Below are 19,616 nucleotides of genomic sequence, written 5' to 3'. Positions count from 1 at the left end.
TAATTTAATTTAAAATTTTTAACAGACTTCAGTTGTGCAGCTCAACAGTTAAATGCCAGTCAGAGTACACATAGGTTCAGTTTTGTAAATCATACTATAAAGACGGTAAATATGCCAAAAGTACGTCATTCAGTCAATTTAAAATCAAAACTAACAAGTTACATTTCAGAATTTAAAGAAGATGGTTTATCAACTGACAATAAAATATTATTTTGTAATTTGTGTCAGTGTGCAGTATCATCTACACAAAAGTTCCTGGTGCAACAACACATTACAACTAGTAAACATCAGGCCAACAAACAACTAAATTCCAAGCAGAGACAATTGTTTTTAACACAACCAACAACATCGAATGTAAGATCTGAGTTTAACATCGACCTGTGCCGTTCTCTCATCTCTGCTGATATTCCTCTCTACAAACTAAAGAATAAGGTCTTCAGGGAATTCCTTGAAAAATATACTCAACATACAATCCCGGATGAGTCAACACTTAGGAAGACGTATGCTCCATCCATCTACGATGAGACAATACAGAAGATAAGAGATGAAATTAAAGATAGTTCAATTTGGGTTTCCATTGATGAGACTCCCGACAAAGAAGGTAGACTTGTTGGTAATGTAGTTATCGGTTTGTTAAGTGAACAATATTCTGAACGAATTCTTTTACATTGTGATGTTCTAGAAAAGTGCAATAACAAAACTATAGTTAAACTGTTCAACGAAGCTATGGGTATCCTGTGGCCAAAGGGTATTATGTACGATAATGTGTTATTCTTTATTAGCGATGCTGCCCCTTATATGGTCAAAGCTGGACAAGCATTATCTGTTGTATATCCTAAATTGACTCATTTTACTTGTGTGGCGCATGCATTTCATCGTGTGGCAGAAGTGGTCAGAGACAATTTCCCTAAAGTAGATTTGTTGATTTCATCAGTGAAAAAAGTATTTCTCAAAGCTCCCAGTAGAGTTAACGTGTTGAAAGAAATGTACCCTGAAATTCCATTGCCACCAAAGCCAATTTTAACTAGATGGGGTACATGGCTAGAAGCAGTTGAATATTATGCCGAACATATAGACTCTATTAACAATGTTCTCCTTGCATTGGACTCTGAAGATGCAGTCTCAATTGATACTGCGAAAACAGTTACCTGTGACATAAGTGTGAAGAATGACTTAGCTCACATTCAGCATACATTTTCATGCATCATAAAAACGCTCAAAAGTCTCCAAAATAGGCACCTTTCACTATCTGAAAGTTTTGAAATTATAAATAGTACTGTGGAACAACTGAATCGTGGTAGAGGTAAAGTTGCAGATGCAGTAAGAGCTAAGGTGGACACTGTACTTTCAAAAAACCCTGGATATGAAGAACTACAAAAGGTTGTTGCTGTGATGAGTGGTGAATCAACAGTGAAGATTAACTTGGACTTATCCCCAGCAGACATTGTGAAATTGAATTATGTACCAGTTACTTCTTGTGACGTCGAACGCTCTTTTAGTCAGTATAAATCTATCCTCAGAGACAATAGAAGAAGATTCACTTTTCAGCACTTGAAAGAAATGTTTGTAACCTATTGTTATGGTAACAGACAATAAAAATTGTGTTTTGTTGAAACTACATTGGAAGATAAGGTACGTCCATTATATTTTTTGTTTAGTTTGATTAAAATGTACCAATATTTAACGTACATAGTCATTTTTTATAATTTTAAGTCCATATTTAATTCCATATTTTGGTAAAAATCCATATTTAATTCCATATTTTGGTAAAAATAACTACATATATATTTACATATTTCATATATTTTTAGTCCATATAAATCCGTTCCCTGCATATTACTATTACAATTCTTCCATTTTGCCAAAAGTGCACAATGAAAGAGAATAGCCTTGGTTTTATGCAACAAGTTAAACTCAGAAGTTACAATTTATTCTTTCACCAAAACCACAACACTGGTAATCATGTTGCTGTTGCCATCATCAAGTTATAAAATAACAAACAGTTGACTCCTGATAATTCGCGTGTGATTAATTCGCTTTGTGAGTAATTCGCAATCTGATATTTGGGAGGGGGGAGGAGAGAGGGTGAAGTGACGTCATTTCCATTTTTACTTAATTTATGCTCTCTCCCTACCAAGATATAAAATCAAAAAAAAATTAACAATCCTCTAAGAAACAAAAAATGATGACAGATTATTTTTGTTTTATTTATTGGGTTATTTTACGACGCTGTATCAACATCTAGGTTATTTAGCGTCTGAATGATATGAAGGTGATAATGCCGGTGAAATGAGTCCGGGGTCCAGCACCGAAAGTTACCCAGCATTTGCTCGTATTGGGTTGAGGGAAAACCCCGGAAAAAACCTCAACCCGGTAACTTGCCCTGACCGGGATTCCAACCCGGGCCACCTGGTTTCGCAGCCAGACGCGCTGACCATTACTCCACAGGTGTGGACTATTTTTGTTAATCTAGTGTCTAATGATATCTTGTAAAACTTGTGTTTCTTGTTTTAAGGGATTAGATACATCTTACAGCAGTAAACATTTTTGGAAATATTCAACATTTTTTTCCTCTATTACTACATCTTGTACAATAATGAAAATAGGTATGTGTAAAACACTGTCCTTTGGCTATATGAAAAAATATTTTTACGATTTAAAATAATTTTTATATAAATATATATTTTTTTTTACAAATTCAAAATGGTGGCAGTTCACTGTGCAGTGATAAAGCATTTCCCTCATAACTCATAAATTTGTTAACTTTTTCATGTTCTCTCGCTTTTCTTTTATTGCTGAAACTCATGTTTACAATATCATGCTCTTTCAACTACATTCCTTAATAAATAATATAAATTTTTTAAATTTTATGTTAGAAGAAAGTACTGATACTTGAAAATTTTTTTAATTAATTAATTTTTTATCAGACAATCTATCAAAGATAGAGAAGTGATCTTGCATCATATTGTAGATATAACATGCATAAATACACACAAAAATTTCATCACAGAATGTTGGATAGTTTTGAGTTATGTGGGAAGTGATTCATCACTGGACAGTGAAATGAATTTTGAAAAAAAAAAAAAAAAAAAATCACTTTTTTTAAATCGTAAAAATATTTTTCTTATAGCAAAAGGACAGTATTTTACACATACCAATTTTCATTATTGTATAAAATATAATAACGGAGGAAAAAAATGTTGAATATTTCCAAAATTTTACTGCTGTAAGCTGTACCTAACACCTTAAGATTACATCCCATTGCAGTACTGTATAATATTATAACTTGATTTTGAACTGTATTTTAGTCATTGAACCTGTGTGAGTAAATTTTACTGGACTTCAAATAATATACATCTTGATTACACAATAAATAATAATAAAAAATTTTGCGGATAATTCGCAATTTTCGACATTTCACGAAAGTTCGTGTATTAATTACTATGGAGCGGATTCGTATGTAATTAAATATTCTTTTTGCGTGTGATAAAACACAATTAACAAAGTTAGAAATTCCGAACATGAAGTTTCAAGTTTAAAACCCGAATTTTATTTCACATAAAAACACATATTTTCACCAAAAAATTATGTAAATACATATTTTCAGGAAATCTAATATAAACACATAAATCTTAGAGCTTTTTACTTAAATGATTTTTTTTTACAAGAACTTTTAAATATTTTACAACTAAATCAATTATATCGCTCAGAAGTATGTTATCTTTTTTTAGGAATTCTTGGTTGCTTTGTGTTTCTAAGTGTTCTGTGGTGTATCCGTGATCCATTTTCGTATTAGTATCGCCTCAAGTTCTGAGAACTGCTAGGCAACATATCAGTGTTATTATTAGAGAATAAATTAACATGGACAAGGAGGAGAGATCTTGCAACACATAATTAGGAATATTTATTGTTGCTGAAGATGATTTCATTCCACGCTTTGTTTGTGAAACACAACAGATAAGAGTTCGGGTATGAACATTATTTAATTTAAACAAATCTCTCGCCTCTTGCTCATGTCTATCAAGTAAGGCAATATATCTTGTTGTGATTCCCTCTTATCGGGCTTCGTCAATCGATATCCTTCAAGATATACTGAAAGATGGTTATTAAAAAAACGATTTGGCTTTCCTATTAGCAAATTTAAGCCTTTTTGTGTGACACCATAAAAAAAAACATCCAAAAACCTGTTGTCTGAAACAGGGAGGTGCATGACGTGGAAATTAAACTAGACTCGCTACCAGGTTCAGAAGCACAATTACTAGCACTCAAGTGTGGTTGGTGAGTACCTTGTAACATTTTTTTTTTCAAGCTAAGGAAGGTATTTTTGTCATATTTAAAATAAATATATATTTTTTTATTTTTAGCAAATATTTTCGTACTTTCTAGCACATAAAAAATAAATATATTTAAGAGGTGCAAGAGGTCAAATGACTTTATTGTCAAATGCCTGGCATTAGAAAACAACAAACAACAACAACAACATATATTTAAATTTTTTAGCACATAAAAATCCGCTCCCTATGAATTACCGCGAATTTTCAGGAGTCGACTGTATATACATAACAGAAATTATGCCTCGCTAATAAATACAACAGCACCAATATTGACAATAAAAGAAGAATACTTACAAACAGCAGTAATCTTGAGCAGACAGCAAGATCTTGCTGAAACGTGGGTCAAGGGGAAACAGAGCCATCTGGTTACCCAATTTAGTAAGCTTGGTGCATTCCACTGACTCTATAGCTCCAAGTTGCTTCAACTGTTGCAGTGCAGCATTTACAGACTGAAAAATAACAAAATAACTAAGCATGATCCAATAATTAGGTTTAACAAAATACAGACTGAAGACACTACGACAATACTGGAATATCTTCTCAGTTTGTGTTTGATGACATGTGGAGGCATACGAGCAAAAGTATTCCTCGTAGCTGCATGCTGTTGTCGAATTAGAAGCATGCTAGCTGCTGTCACAGAGCAATGTTTCCCTTAAAATTATCTGTTGATAAATCTTCAAATTAAATATTTATTCATGCTTTACCTCTTTTGGTGGCATGTCCATGAAGTCAAACGATAATGCATCTATCCCGAGAGCAAGAAGCTGCAGCACAACACTTGTTAAATTACATCTCTGAATTTCTGGGATGGAATTTTTTAACATACTGTCAAATTCCTGAAAATATACAAAACTATAAGAACACAGCATTTCATATTATCATATCTGTAAATAACACTTTATCAACCTGTTAACTTCAAAATTAAAATTTCATAAAAGTAATCACTGTGAATTTATTTTTAATTCTTAAATATAACCTATTTTAATGGAAGTAAACATGGTACATAGTCCAATTACATGATTTCAGCATTGGAAAAATGTTTACTCCACAAATACAGATACTATTACAGGATGAAAGAGTCTAACAGTTAAATGTAATCTCACATGACTTGCATATTTACCAGCTCTGAATTTAATTGAGTGTTCCTTAGAATAACAACTTAGCGTACAGTATATTGTTTTTTTTCCGTTTTCAGCATAATGAATCATTAATAACACATCTCCCTCCTGACAAATAGTTCTGAGCAATGTTGTTATACCAGACCTAAAGTTCTGTCGCCTAGGATGCTGAAATTTCTGAAGAAATCATCATTAGGTCTACTCCTTTCAGTGGATATGTTTTTGATTGTACTCATTTTATTATTATTATTTTATTAGAGACATAGAAAAATTAAGTATGTTGTAATAAAATTGATTCTTCATGTTTTATTTTCAATTCTGGTGTGATTATTATTCTTAACCTCATCCTATTTGGATAACTAGACCTACACTACAAGTACTGGTACACGTAAGTTACACTCATTAATTCATATTTCCATTATTATGATTATTATCAGGGAACGGATTTATATGGACTAAAAATATATGAAATATGTAAATATATATGTAGTTATTTTTACCAAAATATGGAATTAAATATGGATTTTTACCAAAATATGGAATTAAATATGGACTTAAAATTATAAAAAAAATGACTATGTACGTTAAATATTGGTACATTTTAATCAAACTAAACAAAAAATATAATGGACGTACCTTATCTTCCAATGTAGTTTCAACAAAACACAATTTTTATTGTCTGTTACCATAACAATAGGTTACAAACATTTCTTTCAAGTGCTGAAAAGTGAATCTTCTTCTATTGTCTCTGAGGATAGATTTATACTGACTAAAAGAGCGTTCGACGTCACAAGAAGTAACTGGTACATAATTCAATTTCACAATGTCTGCTGGGGATAAGTCCAAGTTAATCTTCACTGTTGATTCACCACTCATCACAGCAACAACCTTTTGTAGTTCTTCATATCCAGGGTTTTTTGAAAGTACAGTGTCCACCTTAGCTCTTACTGCATCTGCAACTTTACCTCTACCACGATTCAGTTGTTCCACAGTACTATTTATAATTTCAAAACTTTCAGATAGTGAAAGGTGCCTATTTTGGAGACTTTTGAGCGTTTTTATGATGCATGAAAATGTATGCTGAATGTGAGCTAAGTCATTCTTCACACTTATGTCACAGGTAACTGTTTTCGCAGTATCAATTGAGACTGCATCTTCAGAGTCCAATGCAAGGAGAACATTGTTAATAGAGTCTATATGTTCGGCATAATATTCAACTGCTTCTAGCCATGTACCCCATCTAGTTAAAATTGGCTTTGGTGGCAATGGAATTTCAGGGTACATTTCTTTCAACACGTTAACTCTACTGGGAGCTTTGAGAAATACTTTTTTCACTGATGAAATCAACAAATCTACTTTAGGGAAATTGTCTCTGACCACTTCTGCCACACGATGAAATGCATGCGCCACACAAGTAAAATGAGTCAATTTAGGATATACAACAGATAATGCTTGTCCAGCTTTGACCATATAAGGGGCAGCATCGCTAATAAAGAATAACACATTATCGTACATAATACCCTTTGGCCACAGGATACCCATAGCTTCGTTGAACAGTTTAACTATAGTTTTGTTATTGCACTTTTCTAGAACATCACAATGTAAAAGAATTCGTTCAGAATATTGTTCACTTAACAAACCGATAACTACATTACCAACAAGTCTACCTTCTTTGTCGGGAGTCTCATCAATGGAAACCCAAATTGAACTATCTTTAATTTCATCTCTTATCTTCTGTATTGTCTCATCGTAGATGGATGGAGCATACGTCTTCCTAAGTGTTGACTCATCCGGGATTGTATGTTGAGTATATTTTTCAAGGAATTCCCTGAAGACCTTATTCTTTAGTTTGTAGAGAGGAATATCAGCAGAGATGAGAGAACGGCACAGGTCGATGTTAAACTCAGATCTTACATTCGATGTTGTTGGTTGTGTTAAAAACAATTGTCTCTGCTTGGAATTTAGTTGTTTGTTGGCCTGATGTTTACTAGTTGTAATGTGTTGTTGCACCAGGAACTTTTGTGTAGATGATACTGCACACTGACACAAATTACAAAATAATATTTTATTGTCAGTTGATAAACCATCTTCTTTAAATTCTGAAATGTAACTTGTTAGTTTTGATTTTAAATTGACTGAATGACGTACTTTTGGCATATTTACCGTCTTTATAGTATGATTTACAAAACTGAACCTATGTGTACTCTGACTGGCATTTAACTGTTGAGCTGCACAACTGAAGTCTGTTAAAAATTTTAAATTAAATTAATACAGTTTTGTAACTTACTTTCCCATTGTTGATAGCACTGCTAATTTTCAAATAACTCTGATGTTAAAGGGATTACTGAACATGTGTTTAAATCTCTATTGTTGAAATGTATTTTTAAAAGTTAATGGAATTTTGTTTTGTTTTATTGTTAAACCTAATATAATATGGACTGTTTTATATGAAATATGGAAAATATATGGAAATTAACGAAAATATGTACTAAACTCTAAAATATGGAAAAATATGGAAAATAAAAGTAGGATTTTTCAACCCTACACATTGTGAAACATAAAGATAATGCAAAATATAAATTATATTAGCTTTATAAGTAAATATGTATTTACATATAAATCCTTTCCCTGATTATTATTATTAATATCATTATTATTGTTATTTTGTTGTTGCAATGGTAACTGAAAATTAATATTTTATTAGTTTCGTAGTTCATTACTGTTCCACTCATTCAAGGTTATATTACATTTTAGTTTATTTTGCGTAAACACCCAAAAACAATATTATTACTATTTCTTGTATCTTCGAGTTTATGGTGGAAAAAAAACGCACGCACACGCACGCACGCACACACACACACACACACACAGACACACTTTTTTGATTAAACTAAACTCAACAACGCAGCACTTTCAAATAAAACCAATATAGTGCGATGTAATATTATGACGGAAGGCTAGACTCATCCCGTATGGAGATGTAGCGAATCAATATCCCCTACCCAGTCTCCCCTCAAGCTTGCTAGTCAAGGTCGTAGCCATGCCTTTAGAGGCTTTTGCCTTAAGCCTCGCTGCTCGCACTGCTCTCTCCATACTGGAGTGCTGCCAACAGTGAACTTAATATATTGAAGGATCGGAGTGCAACCAAGTGTTACAATATCGTTATTACGAACTTATAGGCCTACTGCTACTAGCTATAATAACTCAATTTTTTTTGGGTAGGCTAAGCCTCAGAAGCCTCTTAAGCTTCGCCACATGTGAATACAATACATACTTGGCGTGTGTAAACTCTGTAGCAGAAACCTGCAGATTCTCGACCGGCTCTGCCTGTCCTCTGCCAAGCCTGGGCCTGAGATATCCTTTGTACTTTCAGCAAGTCCATGCCGGTTCCTGGATGATGTGTTCTGTAATGACACCATCCAGATCTGAATATTTCCTCTCACTTTACCTCTAATTCATTAAATTAAATACATAAAAAAGTGCAACGAGTTTGGAATCGAGACTCATCATCTTTTTGTTGATTTTCAAGCAGCCCATGACACCATAGAGAAAGACTCTATGCTGCAATGGAGGAATTGAGGATCCCTAAAAAATTGATCTCTCTGGTGAAAGCTACGATGACAAATAACAAGGGCATAGTTAAAATTCAAAACATGATGTCTAACCCTGTTTCTACTAGGTGTGGTGTCCGACAAGGAGATTCACTAGCTTGTCTCCTTTTTAATATAGCACTGGAGAAAGTCATGAGGGATTCACGTATTAATACTAGGGGAACTATTTTCTATAAGTCGATTCAGGTCCTGGCTTACGCTGACGACTTAGATATTATAGGGAGAAGTCAGGCAGCAATGAAAGAGGCCTTTATTAAGCTGGAAAAGGCAGCAAGAAAGATGCATTTACAAATTAATGAAGAAAAAACAAAGTATATGCCAGTCACGAGAGCTAATATAAGTGGACCCCCTTACTTGGAAACAGGCTCTTTTAAATTTGAAACTGTCCATAGTTTTATCTATCTTGGCTCTGAAATTAACAACAAAAATAATGTTAGTTCTGAAATAAAAAAACGAATATTATCTGCCAATAGATGCTTTTATGGTCTTAGAAGGCATATGAAATCTCAAATTATATTTAGGAATACAAAAATTATAATGTATAAAATTCTTATAAGATCTGTACTATCTTACGCATCTGAGACTTGGCCATTGTCGAAGTCAGATGCGACATTATTATGTACATTTGAAAGAAAGATTCTTAGGCAAATCTTTGGACCAGTTAGAGAAAACGGAACATGGCGAAGAAGATATAATTTCGAACTGTGCAGATTATATAATGAGCCGAACATTGTTAAATTCATAAAAATAAGAAGATTGGATTGGGCCGGGCATGTTGTGAGAATGCGAACTGACAGAATTGCGAAGAGAGTTTTTAAATTTATTCCGATGGAAAGAAGTAAGGTTGGGAGACCGAGATTGAGATGGGAAGACTGTGTGATGGATGACATCAAGACTTCGGGTGTTAGAAATTGAAGAAGTTTGGCATTGGATAGGGAGGAATGGCGAAAACTTCTGAAGAAGGCCAGGGCCCATGAAGGGCTGTCGTGCCATTGATGATGATGAAATACATAAAAAAAACTCAGCTACATTCTAGCAATCTTGTAGGTCATAAGTTTCAAATCATTAAACAAGTACATCGACGCTAAATAACCTAGTAGTTGATACAGCATCGTTAAATAACCAACTAAAATAAAATAAAAATTAAACAAGTACAAGTATGTATATTTATAGTTTGTTTTTATTCAGAAGTAAAATTTTGTAGACAAACTGGTACATTCCAAAGAAAGGCAAAGCAATGATACAGATATATAAAAAAGGTCTCTTTTCTTAAGAACTATGTGTAAAATTTTACATTTACAGAATGTGAAGATACGTAAAAGAAAAAGTACAAACTATATCAAGCAGATAAAAGTATGAAAATACAATATAAGACACTTAAGTGGGGAGACAGGTGGAATTTTGGTTATTTTCAGTCAAAAATCAGTCGTTTTCTTGTAAAAAATGAATCAGCAATCTCTTATTTATATGTTGAGCAAGTTTCAAAGCTCTGCGGTGCCCAAAAGCATAAAAATTACGCAATATATAAATGGCTGAAATCTTGAATTTTAATTGCATGCATATTTTACAAGCTGTTTTCGCATACTTTTTTTTTCAGCACATTTCGTCAGGTTCGAAGTGTAAAGGCTCTTACAATTTTGATGCTAGGAACATGACATTTTTACTACATGTTCCATACACTGTGGTTAACAAAATACTGCAGGGGTTTTATGATTAAATTAATATATACTGAAATAAAATATGAAATATTTATTAGTGACAATGGAAAATTTCTATTTTTAGGTATACAGTGGTTATAAAAGTTTCTCCCCCATTTGTAGTTAAGATATATGAAAACTAATGCGTGATGTTTTTCTAAATATGCCACTGGTCTTGCAAAAAAAGTTTCAGACATTTTACGGAAAAATTGAGTGACACATTTCATTTTGAAATATGCAAATTTTTCAAAATATTTTTGTTAATAACTCAGACACTAATTGATTCACAGAAATGAAACTTCACCACATTATCTATCACACTGTCATTATGTGTACAAAAATCAAGGAAGTACGCTTCCATTACTTCACATGAAATTGGGCTTGATGAAGCAGTTTGTAAGAGCTCTACCATAGGATGGTTCCTGCTACAAGTACTTTTCTAAGAAATTTCTCTTCATCACAAAAGAAAAATTGAAAGTTGAAATTTTTGTTGGTCCTCAAATAAAGAAACTGATGAAGGATGAAAATTTTGCGAAAACAATGAATGAGAGAGAAAAAGACGCATGGACTGCCTTCTGATCTGTTACTGAAAACTTTCTAGTGAATAACAAAGATCCTAATTACAGAGTCATTGTTGAAACAACGTTAGAAAATTTCACGAAGTTGGGTTGTAACATGACTGTAAAAGTTCACTTTCTACATTCCCATATCGACTACTTGCCAAAAAGTCTGGGACATTATAGCTTTCACCAGGATATTAAGGAGATGAAGAGGTAGCACCGGAGATGGAATGAAATTATGATGATGAATTGTTGGATGTTGAAGAGGGACAGTAAAGATGGAGGATCTACAAGAAATTCAAAGAAGAGAAAGTTTGAAAATTAATTGAACACTGTTTGCTATTTATTTTGTTACAGGAGAGTCACGAAATTATAAGGGCAGTTCTTTGCAATATTTTAAAAATATGTTTGTAATAAAAATTCTCCTTGTGTGAAATTATAATTGAATATATTTATGCTTGCAGTATTTAAAATCTTAAAAACATAACGTCTTATTTTGTGTAAAAACCTGACGTGGTAGACAAAAATGGAACTCATTTCTATAATCTGTATAAAAAATTCATTCAAGAACACCTATTTTTAAGAAATCATCTGAGAAAAAGTTTTAAAATACAGACTGATGTTATTAATTATCCTATAGTAATCATTATGCTGTTTTGTACATAATATTTACGTTCTGCACAATCAGCATCACATATGAGTATGTATACATGTCAGTAGTGAGACAGAATCTGGAACATTTAAATATACGACATGCTTATATTTTATTGTTCTCTTAAATTGAAAGATTATAGTAAACTACATTAACATGGAACGAAACTTCATTTCCTTTCCCACCTCACTGAATAATAATTACTTTTTGAAAATATACAAGAATTCTAATAGAATTATCTACCAAAAGTGTAAGTGGTGTGATGTCAGTGGCTTCACATTGATGTAAGATTTTAAATCTAAACAACTTGAAATTCTACACCAAATTAAATCTTAATCCAACATTGAGCTTCTTTTTTGGTAAATTAGGTAATTTTATTTGAATAATTAATTTATATCTGATTTTTTTTCACATTATGGTTACAAATAAACTGAAAATTCTTGAAAATTCATTAGCAGTTAATGAATACATGACACCACAAATATTAGTCTATATTGTTCAGTTAAATTAAATTTGATTAGAGAAGCATTTTTAGGTTATGTGTAAATATTTTGGGCACTTTATCATGGCCAAGCCCATACATTATTTTCTGTTGAAGAGATTCCTAGGATCTCTAGTGGTCTTCAATCCTAAGACTTAGTCACTCACCTGACTTTGACCATTCCACTGTCAACCACGTGCTTTATTCCAGTAATAGTTACAGATGTCTCTGCTATGTTTGTACTTAGAATAACTTTCCTCATTCCCTGAGGTGTAGGTCTGAACACATCTAATTGTTGATGAGATGGCAGAGATGAATACATGGGATATACCTTCAGAGAGGGGTATTTACTGTCCAACTCCTGTGGAAAGAAAGTAAACTTGAATGCTAATGGATCTCCAGAACGACTGTGACAGTTCTGACCATCATTGCTAGCAAGCATCGATTAGCAACTGTTGGTAACTGAACGTTATCTATCCTTAAGACTAAAATCTCGACATTTTTGCTGATACTATTGATATGGACGACTGTTGCTGAGAACTTGAAAAGAGTACTGTATTGCAGCTTTCAAAGTAAAAACGAAATTTGACAACACTTTGGAAAACAGACGTAGGAAAACTAGAATAACATCATTGTATAGAGCACATCTAGGTCAGAAAGCATGGGTAGACATAACGGCTCGGTTAGAAAAGCCAACGTACTATGGTAGGAACGATCATGATTTTAAAATCAAATGTAGGAAACAGAAAACGGATGTAGGTAAATTCTCATTTTTAAATAGAACTATAAATGATTGGAATGACCTACCTGCAGCGGTCTTTGAGGGCTGTCCTTCCTTAAGGATTTTCAAGAATAATTTAAAAAGTTGTGTATCACGTGCAAATTAAAATTAAGGTGACATTTAACATTTAATTTTTTAAGGTGACATGTATTTATCTAGCCTGACGAGTTTACTTCCTTGGTTTGAATTGTAAATTATTTAAAAATAGCGTGTAAGAGGGCCTTAGACTAGAAATGTTTAGTTTAAATGTAGTTCTGTTTATAAGTATGCATACGAATGCAATTATTTGACTTATTTGAACTGTTGTATCAGTGAAGCGAGGTGAGTCAGTGAAGTTATGGTTTTACAGTGCAGTGAACAGTTCCGATCAGTGATAATTTATAGCGTCAATGAAATGTGTTCTATAGTGTCAGTGAAATGTGTTACAGAGTGTCAGTGAAATGTGTGCTAAAGTGTCAGTGAAATGCGTCATAGTGCCACTACAGGGAATGAGATGAGAGTAAAGTGAAAGACTATTGAAACTTATGTAGACCTATACATAATTATGTAGGTTGTGTTGTAAAATTAGGTGTTTTATTTTATGTTTTATTATTATTGTGTTAAATTGTATTGTGTATTCTTATTGTATTGTGTATAAAATTGTATATGTGTTGTAAATTTTATTATGTATTGTAAATTTTATTGTGTATTGCTTATCATTTTAACTGTGTATTGTTAATATTGTATATACCACTGCCACGGGGTGCTTGTCCACTTGCAGTGTAAATAAATACATACATACCAACACTGCTAACTATCTGTGCTGAATGTGTGATACTTTAATACTCTGTCTAAGAACAATGGGAATTTGTAGTGACAAGAAAGGTTGCTGTTAAATGTTGTAACCGTTACACATGGCCTTCAGGTCTGACCACGATTACCTCTACAGTATCTGCGCCCTTATTTAACAGTTTCATTTCTTCTGGCATTGCATGACATTGTTACGGGTAAAAACATGTTCAGTAAAATGAGAAATGTATTATTGTTGGAGGATCGAGTCAAAGTGATTTGTGAAAATGAAAATGGTTTATCTGAAAGAAAATAAGCATAAAAGTTTAAATGTAATAATACTCACATTAATACAGTTTTAAAATTGAAAGAATAAATTATAACAACAAAATGATTTTTAGAGAACCCGGAAGTTCATTGCCATCCTCACATAAGCCTGCCATCGGTCCCTATCCTGTGCAAGATTAATCCAGTTCCTACCATCATATCCCACCTCCCTCAAATCTATTTTAATATTATCCTCCCATCTACATTTCAGCATTCCCAAAGGTCTTATTCCCTCTGGCCTCCCAACTAACACTCTATATGCATTTCTGGATTTGCCCATACGTGCTACATGCCCTGCCCATCTCAAACATCTGGATTTAATGTTCCTAATTATGTTAGGTAAAGAATACAATGCGTGCAGTTCTGCATTGTGTAACTTTCTCCATTCTCCTGTAACTTCATCCTTCTTGGCCCCAAATATTTTCCTAAGCACTTTATTCTCGAACATCCTTAACTTATGAGTGGAATTTCATTGAAAGACTGTGCGACTGAAGAACATATAAATAGACTTCTTAATATGTTGAAGGATTTTTTTTTTATTTTATTGGGTTATTTTACGACGCTTTATCAACATCTAGGTTATTTAGAGACTGAATGAAATGAAGGTGATAATGCCGGTGAAATGAGTCCGGGGTCCAGCACCGAAAGTTACCCAGGATTTGCTCGTATTGGGTTGAGGGAAAACGCCGGAAAAAACCTCAACCAGATAACTTGCCCCAACTGGGATTCGAACCCGGGGCCACCTGGTTTCGCGGCCAGACACGCTGACCGTTACTCCACAGGTGTGGACATGTTGAAGGATAGTTTAGAGAATGTAACTGCAAGAAAAAAAAAAAGATGTAAAATACCGCAGAGTTCAATTTATGATTTTATAAAAAGGAAGTAATGACTTAAAAGCTTGAATTCTGTACACGACTTATAATTTATTAATAATAACTGGATTCATATGGGTTACTGGTGTTAAGCCAAGTACTCTCCATTAGTTTAAAAAAACATTCTAAGTTCTTTTAATGCATATAGCTACATACAGTAGCTCATTATTTGTGTAAAAAAAGCCTCTCCCTAATAAACAACCACCCCACTAAAAGATCAATTTTATATGGAGCTATCATTAATTGATTCACAGTGTTCTGCACAAGGGCAGATCTTTCACAGCAAATCCAGCATTCTCCAATCTTCCCTATTTTCTGCCTTCCTCTCAGTCTCCACAAAATGCATATACAGGGTGAGAGTGACATAGTCTTGCAGATTTTTAGAGCAATAGCTCATGTTTTATGTAACAGAAAACTATAATATCATATTGGTGGAAAATTAATAGTTTTTTCAGAAAAAAAATTTTTTTTTCTCAAATGTTTAACAACCTCTTATTTGGTAACTATTGCGAATAGGATCGTGATTTTTGTCCAAATCGATAGAAAAACTAATAAAGAAGAAATTTATCCTTTTCGCATATTTCAATAGCGTGCAAGTTTCAGTCATTGCTCATCTAGCAACACACACCAAGTTACCGAGTTCGTTGACCTCTTACAACTGTGTCACGAGAAGCATGTGTTAGCAATGATGTTGCCGTACCACTGAAACTTCAAACTTTATCTTCTAATAAACCGTGCATTTAATCACAAAATTGGTAGGTTTTTCTATTCATGTCAGTGTACCCTATCATCCCTTTCAATCTGCAGGGTTATTCCACTCCCACTCGATATTTTAATGCCATCATCTGATATCTTCTTCTTCTTCTGTCTACACCTGTGGAGTAACGGTCAGCGTGTCTGGCCGCGAAACCAGGTGGCCCGGGTTCGAATTCCCGGTCAGGGCAAGTTACCTGGTTGAGGTTTTTTCCGGGGTTTTCCCTCAACCCAATACGAGCAAATGCTGGGTAACTTTCGGTGCTGAACCCCAGACTCATTTCACCGGCATTATCACCTTCATTTCATTCAGATGCTAAATAACCTAGATGATGATACAGCATCGTAAAATAACCCAATAAAATAAAATAAAATAAATATCTTCTTCTGCCCCGAACTTCTGTATTACTTGTTATTTAATACAAGTTTCACTGTAGTGTATTTCTACAATATTCTAATATTACCCCTAAGACTTACTACATGTAAGATTACCTAAGTCACCTTACACTGTACATAAATATAACACTTCAAATTAGTCATATGGAGAATTTAAAACTTCAAGATACAAAGATAAAAGCAATGGTTGTTGTATGTACTAGCAATGACATGACAGAAACAAGTGCTACATTTCAAAGAATTGTGACACATAAAGTGTTGCAAGGATAACATTAAAAAAAAACTGTCATACATCAGGACAGACAAGTGGAGTGATAGTTTGCTTGTCATCCTTACAGAAGTTTCTTCAAATTTAACTACGAACATACATACATGATCTATACAATGCTAAACAAATACTTACTTTTGCTATTGATCTGATACTGTGGGCCATGGCTTCAATCTCCTCTTGTCCAGTTAAGAAAACTAATATGTCTTGACTGAAAACACAAGCAAAAAATAATTAATTATACAATAAATGAAATGTGCTAGAAGGATCATTTTCATTTATTTTAATAACGAATTGTCTAGGATATGTGAATACAATTTTCAAATTTTTATTTAAAATAGGTGCCACATTTCCCGTTTGTGACAGAAAAATTCACTTGTTTTATTTCCTATTTTTCCATGGTAACATTAATTTTACAAGTCATTTGTGTAGGTATCCTTAAGCACTAAATTTCTATTCCAAGGCGTTTTCAATTAGAGATGTAACTTTGTAAATAGTAATTAACTTAAATAAAGTCTATTTCCGTAAAATTTAAGGGCATGTTAATTTTGAAATGCCACTAGTACAGATATTTCTTAGTCCTAAAATTCTTCTTTCAGAAACTTTCCACTGAGAGTATTTACGTGAGTAGAAGTGACGCAAGAAGAGCTTGCCATGGAAAGCTGCGCGAACTTTCGGAAATGTTCGGGTGCACTCGACCTCGCTTCGATTCGATTGGGAGTTCTCAGTCGTCTGCTGGCTTGATGTTTCGAGTGAGATTTATCACAGCGTATGTAACATAACCTAAACCTTGTTGCAGAGTAACTAATAACATAACATTGTTGAAAATACAGAAGCACGAATTTTTTTACACATAAAATCACTGAATGAAATGACAAAGATGTTATAAGAAATATGTAATCATGTAATAATTGATATTTGACGTTGTAATAAAACACTAATACTATGTGATTTTATTAAAATGTTCCGATAACCAGGGTACTATGGTCGGTTTATTTTAATCTGTATATACTTCCTTATGTTACGAGCATAGCCTGTTTCGTTTTTCATGCATTTATGAACATTATAAATAATTCCCTAGTTTGACTGTGTAACGTTTTATTAGCACTTCCTAATTTAGAGCGAAACAGGGACATTGTTACGTACATCGAATGTTATACAGAACTCTGTTATTTAACAAACACACTTTGAACTACATAAAACTACTGATATCAGGGATAAAACGCAGAATATGTAACACACATGCTGGCTTCTACCCACTCTGCACAATATTCTCCACGATACGAACAGTTCAAGACCGCACTTTCGAATGCGCCCTGTAATCAGCATTAGGTGATTCATGGCAGCCCTGTAACGAGCATGGCGGCACGAGGACTGAATATCGTTCTCTGCACATCAGTCAAATGGGCAAGTTTTCTTTGCGCTTCCTCTAACAACACACTTCTCTGGCAAAAACGTATTTGGATACTTAGTTAGGCTACTCTTTATACCATTTCAGTCTGTAACCATGGAATAATAGGATAGGATTGTTCTTATAAAACTAATCTCATTCCACTAGATTTATTACACAAAAGAATAATTAAAATAAGTCAAAACAAAAAAAGGAATTAGTTTCATTTTGGAGATGCCGATAAGCTCACTGTATTATAATATCAATTTTTGTTTACCACCTGTGCTTATCTTAATATTTGGATTTATATGAACGTTTTCGACACTCGGTGTGTGTCATCTTCAGATATGGGGCCTATGTCATTGTGTGTTGTGAAGCCCTAGCTTCTTAATTATGTTGTGGGTTGTTCACTTGTGTATGGCCTTTCATGATTTCTTAGTTTACTATAAGCAGTATGTGGTTGGTTACTGTGATTCTGTTAAGTTCTATCTTTTGAAAAACCCGTATAGGACAATAAAATTATGTTAAAACATTATAACACATAATTATAAATAAATAAAAAACAAATAAATATATATAAAGTAATATAGTGTATACAGTGTTTTACAGTGTTTTTATAGTGTATATATTTATTTGTTTATAATTATGTGTTATAATGTTTTCAACATAATTTTATTGTCCTATACGGGTTTTTCAAAAGATAGAACTTAACAGAATCACAGTAACCAACCACATACTGCTTATAGTAAACTAAGAAATCATGAAAGGCCATACACAAGTGAACAACCCACAACATAATTAAGAAGCTAGGGCTTCACAACACACAATGACATAGGCCCCATATCTGAAGATGACACACACCGAGTGTCGAAAACGTTCATATAAATCCAAATATTAAGATAAGCACAGGTGGTAAACAAAAATTGATATTATAAAAAAAGGAATGTAAAAGCAACTTGATTATTATCCTACTGAGAAATTGTTTAAAGAATTTAAATTCTTGAAAATACATCAACTAATAACGCAGAAATCTAACTTTACATACTTTGCAGGGGTTTCGCGATGTATCTGAAAGATAGTGACTAAGGAACTGAAAACATAATCATCTTGCGTTTGTTTGGCATGGAGCACTTGGACTGGGTACTGCCTCCCCTCCAGGTAGATGACGGGCACCCCGCCAAAGTAGTCACAGAAGTGGTCAACATCCATAGTGGCAGACATAACTACAATCTGAAAATAAATAAAACGGAAATAACTAAGTTCATTTTCCTTTCTCTATGGGCCAAGACAGCAACTGAGCTGTTTGGTAAAGACATTTTCTTTGGACTGGAGAGTAAGATTTCGAACCTGGAAAGAATTAATGGATTTTTTTCCTTACCACTTAGCTTCCAACCAACTTCCCAGGAAGAAAATAAGTTAAATGGGGCTTGTATATGATTCTGACCATTCTCTTTGCATGAGTCTTGCTAAGAATTGCCTTCAGCATTTCTAATGTTAGTTCAATAAGTCAAATTTTTATTTATTTGTATGTTACAACAGAAAAGAATACTTATGTCCATCAACATTGTTTCCGTCAAGACGGAGCTGCTATGTTTCATTTCTACAGTT

General features: G+C 33.4%; 1 protein-coding gene across 1 annotated transcript in view; it reads right to left on the bottom strand.

The window, feature by feature from the left end:
- LOC138706716 (ATP-dependent RNA helicase DHX33-like) overlaps positions 1 to 19,616 on the bottom strand; it is a 38,264-nt gene that overhangs the window by 8,602 nt on the left and 10,046 nt on the right. Inside the window, exons 5-10 of the mRNA XM_069836331.1 lie at positions 19,054 to 19,238; positions 16,754 to 16,829; positions 12,621 to 12,814; positions 8,727 to 8,856; positions 5,039 to 5,170; positions 4,629 to 4,783 (exon numbers count right to left, since the gene is read on the bottom strand). Coding sequence (XP_069692432.1) covers positions 4,629 to 4,783; positions 5,039 to 5,170; positions 8,727 to 8,856; positions 12,621 to 12,814; positions 16,754 to 16,829; positions 19,054 to 19,238 — 872 coding nt within the window. The remainder of the gene's footprint in view (positions 1 to 4,628; positions 4,784 to 5,038; positions 5,171 to 8,726; positions 8,857 to 12,620; positions 12,815 to 16,753; positions 16,830 to 19,053; positions 19,239 to 19,616) is intronic.

The sequence above is a fragment of the Periplaneta americana genome, chromosome 9 (genome assembly GCF_040183065.1).
Source record: "Periplaneta americana isolate PAMFEO1 chromosome 9, P.americana_PAMFEO1_priV1, whole genome shotgun sequence".
NCBI lineage: Eukaryota > Metazoa > Arthropoda > Insecta > Blattodea > Blattidae > Periplaneta > Periplaneta americana.
The sequence above is the reverse complement of the archived record's forward strand: the minus strand, read 5'-3'. Positions and strand labels throughout refer to the sequence as shown.